Source organism: Seriola lalandi, unplaced genomic scaffold (genome assembly GCF_002814215.2).
Source record: "Seriola lalandi dorsalis isolate HSWRI2012SDOR001 ecotype SW California unplaced genomic scaffold, Sedor1 jcf7180002054972, whole genome shotgun sequence".
Classification (NCBI taxonomy): domain Eukaryota; kingdom Metazoa; phylum Chordata; class Actinopteri; order Carangiformes; family Carangidae; genus Seriola; species Seriola lalandi.
The window spans coordinates 2,250,888-2,253,674 of NW_019525660.1; the positions used below are offsets into that span (position 1 = coordinate 2,250,888).

The 2,787-nt window shown below is 35.8% G+C and overlaps 2 protein-coding genes across 3 annotated transcripts in view; one reads left to right on the forward strand and one right to left on the reverse strand.

The window, feature by feature from the left end:
- The window catches only part of LOC111648287 (uncharacterized), a 15,565-nt gene that overhangs the window by 5,819 nt on the left and 6,959 nt on the right, over window positions 1-2,787 (forward strand). The window lies entirely within an intron of this gene.
- Window positions 7-2,199, reverse strand: LOC111648288 (uncharacterized). The gene is made up of 6 exons (XM_023398138.2): window positions 1,868-2,199; window positions 1,411-1,749; window positions 793-1,149; window positions 532-669; window positions 310-368; window positions 7-202 (listed from the first exon to the last, which is right to left on the reverse strand). The coding sequence occupies exons 1-6, from the start codon at window positions 1,908-1,910 to the stop codon at window positions 71-73; spliced, it is 1,068 nt and encodes a 355-aa protein (XP_023253906.2). The 5' UTR covers window positions 1,911-2,199; the 3' UTR covers window positions 7-70.

Sequence of the window (2,787 nt, forward strand, 5' to 3'; positions counted from 1 at the left end):
TTTTCTGGCATATTGTGCCACACAAATTTCTTTTTAGTACCATCAATTATTAAAGCCAGTGTTTGAACTGTTATTCCATCACAAAAGTCCTGACATCAGTGTAGATCGTCTCTTCCTTTGCTGTTGCTTTCCTTCTCCCTGCTTGCCCAGTTTTTCTCATGGTAATGTTTGGTTTAGAATAAACCAGAGAGTCCTCATTTCTCTGAGGAAAAAAAATGCACCAATTGAAAATGAGAGGATTGATTTCAATACATGTACATATAAAAATGACTGATAATTATTTTATAGCTACATGTTTATATTCTTTACCTGCTGACTTTGATGATTACCACTGGCTGCTGCAGCATTTGTTTGCAGACTGACGGCAGCTATATTAATAAAAATAAGTCACAGAAAAAATGATTCACTGGATCTGACTTTTTTTTTTTTTTTAAAGATGAATGAAGTTTGCTTATACACAGGTCAAATGTGAATCAAATGATGACAGTTTATAACAGTTCAATAGATTGATGTATGAGCAACTTTTCTTACCGTTGCAACAACCACAAGATTTCATTGTGATGGCACAAACAAGGAAGGCTATAACAATCAGACTCACAGCCAAAGCACCAAACAACAGAAGGACAATTGTATTGTCCTTTTGTGAATCACACGTGTCGACAACTGGAACTTTAAATAAAGAAAATAGAAAATTTTAGAAATAGCAAAAAGAAAAAAAAATTGACGATATTTGATAGTATGTTAATAAAACGATGATAATTTCCTCATTACATAGAAATATGGTGCTGTTACCTTTAATGTCCACTTTTGTTCCATTTCCAAATAATATCTGTCCACACGTGGCCACAGCGCAGTAATGAGTCCCAGCATCAGAGGAGCTGACGATCTTTGAGAAGTTGTAGACACATTTCTGTGTCGACTGAGCTTCAGGATTCTTTTCACACTGATTCACAGTGTTTTCATGAGCATAAATTAAACTGGGATGAGATTCATCTGCTCCGGCTCTGAACCAGTACACACTGTGATCTCCTGGACACGTTTTCCTCTCAAGGTCAGAGAGGACTGAACACCGGAGAGTCGCTGAGTCTTCTGGACGGACTGGATCAGATACAAAGTCTTCCGTGATGGCAGTGATCTCAGGTTCTGGCTCTATGAAATTAAAAAAAATAAAAATAAACGTGTTTTATTCAGTTCATTGAGGATACATTGCAGGAGGGGCATATATATTACAATTGTTTATTCATAAACAAAAGACAAAGTCTGGTCACTTTTATATGAATTATGTAAACATACAGTGTATTAACTAAATATATACAAGTAAGAAAGTAAGTAAAACTGCTGTTATAAACGATGTATAATTCTACGATTCTTATGACATCTGGAATCTTTTGCTGTTTTTGCTGGATTTACCTTTGACTCTCAGAAATATTCCTTTCAGAAATGTAATGTTAAGTTTTTCTACTTGTAGGCAGTAGTAGATTGCAGTGTCGCTGAACTGTGCTTTGGAAATACGCTTAACATATTTTTCAAGCTCTTGTTTTGCTTTTATGTGATGAGTTTCCTTAACACTGTTTTCATCTAAAGTAAAGTAAGTAAATTGTCCTCCTAAACTTTCAGGAAATGTTCCAGAAACAAGCCTGATCCAAAATAAGCGTGCAGACTGCGAAGTTCTCTGGCGGGTACATGTCAGAGTCACAGTTTCTCCAACATTAACAGTCTTTGTCTCGAAGATGTGTTCATCTGCGCATCCTGAAAATAAAATAAAGACAGAGGAATGATTAACGACAGGGATACAGTCATATGCCTTCTCTATATTAATGCAAAAAGACGGCGATGTATTTTAAATATTTCTGGAGTAAATACTTACGCCCGATTTTGAGCACGAGCAGCATATGTATTATGATCAGCATTCTCTGATTTCACCAGCTGGGACAGCAGTTAATTTAGACCCCACTATAACAAGATTCGACTTAATGTAGTCATAGCAAATGGGAGGGAACGATTTCAGAGCGACCTGATTGGCCTTTTGTTATGTTGCTGTTACACTGTACTACCACAGTGGAAAGAAATTCAACTAAACTTTCCATATTAAGAACATGAAACAACACCAGTAGCATCTGTTTGTTGTGTGATATTTAGTTCTCATGATGGGTTCCCAAATCTGACACTTTAAACACAGAAAGTCTTATAGGAGAGATATTGTAAAATCGTGTGTAAAATGATATATCCTTATTTAAACTTATATGAAATTAATGTCTAATAATATTAATGTGTAATTTTAACACCTGAACTTATCACTGTTGACCCTCGGCCTTCACTTTATCCTACTTTTATTAAACCAACAAAGAGGAAAATGATGTGAAATCATTTACCAAGAATTTAAATGAAGTAAGATAAAATCCTTCAGAGTCATTCTAAGGCATCACTTAATCAAAAACAAAAACAAACAAACAAACAAACAAACAATCAAAAGAAAACACAACAGCCCTTTTTCTACCAAGATAATGGAAAAATGAAACGACCTGGCAGGAAATACTCTATGAGTTTAAGATGGCATGAATTATGCATGAATCAACAACAACAACAACAACAACAACAACAACAACAACAATAATTTACTGGTTATACTCTGAATGCAGTTTGGGTGAGATGTGTGTGTGGTAATTTACAGCTGTACTGATGGCATCTTCACTCACACCAGTTACTGGTCAGCAGTTCAACAGTCTCCTGTTCCGGCCACAGTCCCACTGACGAGTCCCGGTGGTGATGGAAGAAAAGAAAATCCAA

What these genes read in the sequence shown, in the direction of transcription:
- LOC111648288 (XM_023398138.2), bottom strand. Translation starts at nt 1,910, where the DNA reads ATGCTGATCATAATACATATGCTGCTCGTGCTCAAAATCGGGC. An exon ending in AATATTTCTGAGAGTCAAAG is followed by an intron (nt 1,150 to 1,410) that starts GTAAATCCAGCA and finishes TTAATTTCATAG; the next exon opens with AGCCAGAACCTGAGATCACT. An exon ending in GTAATCATCAAAGTCAGCAG is followed by an intron (nt 203 to 309) that starts GTAAAGAATATA and finishes TTTTTTCCTCAG; the next exon opens with AGAAATGAGGACTCTCTGGT.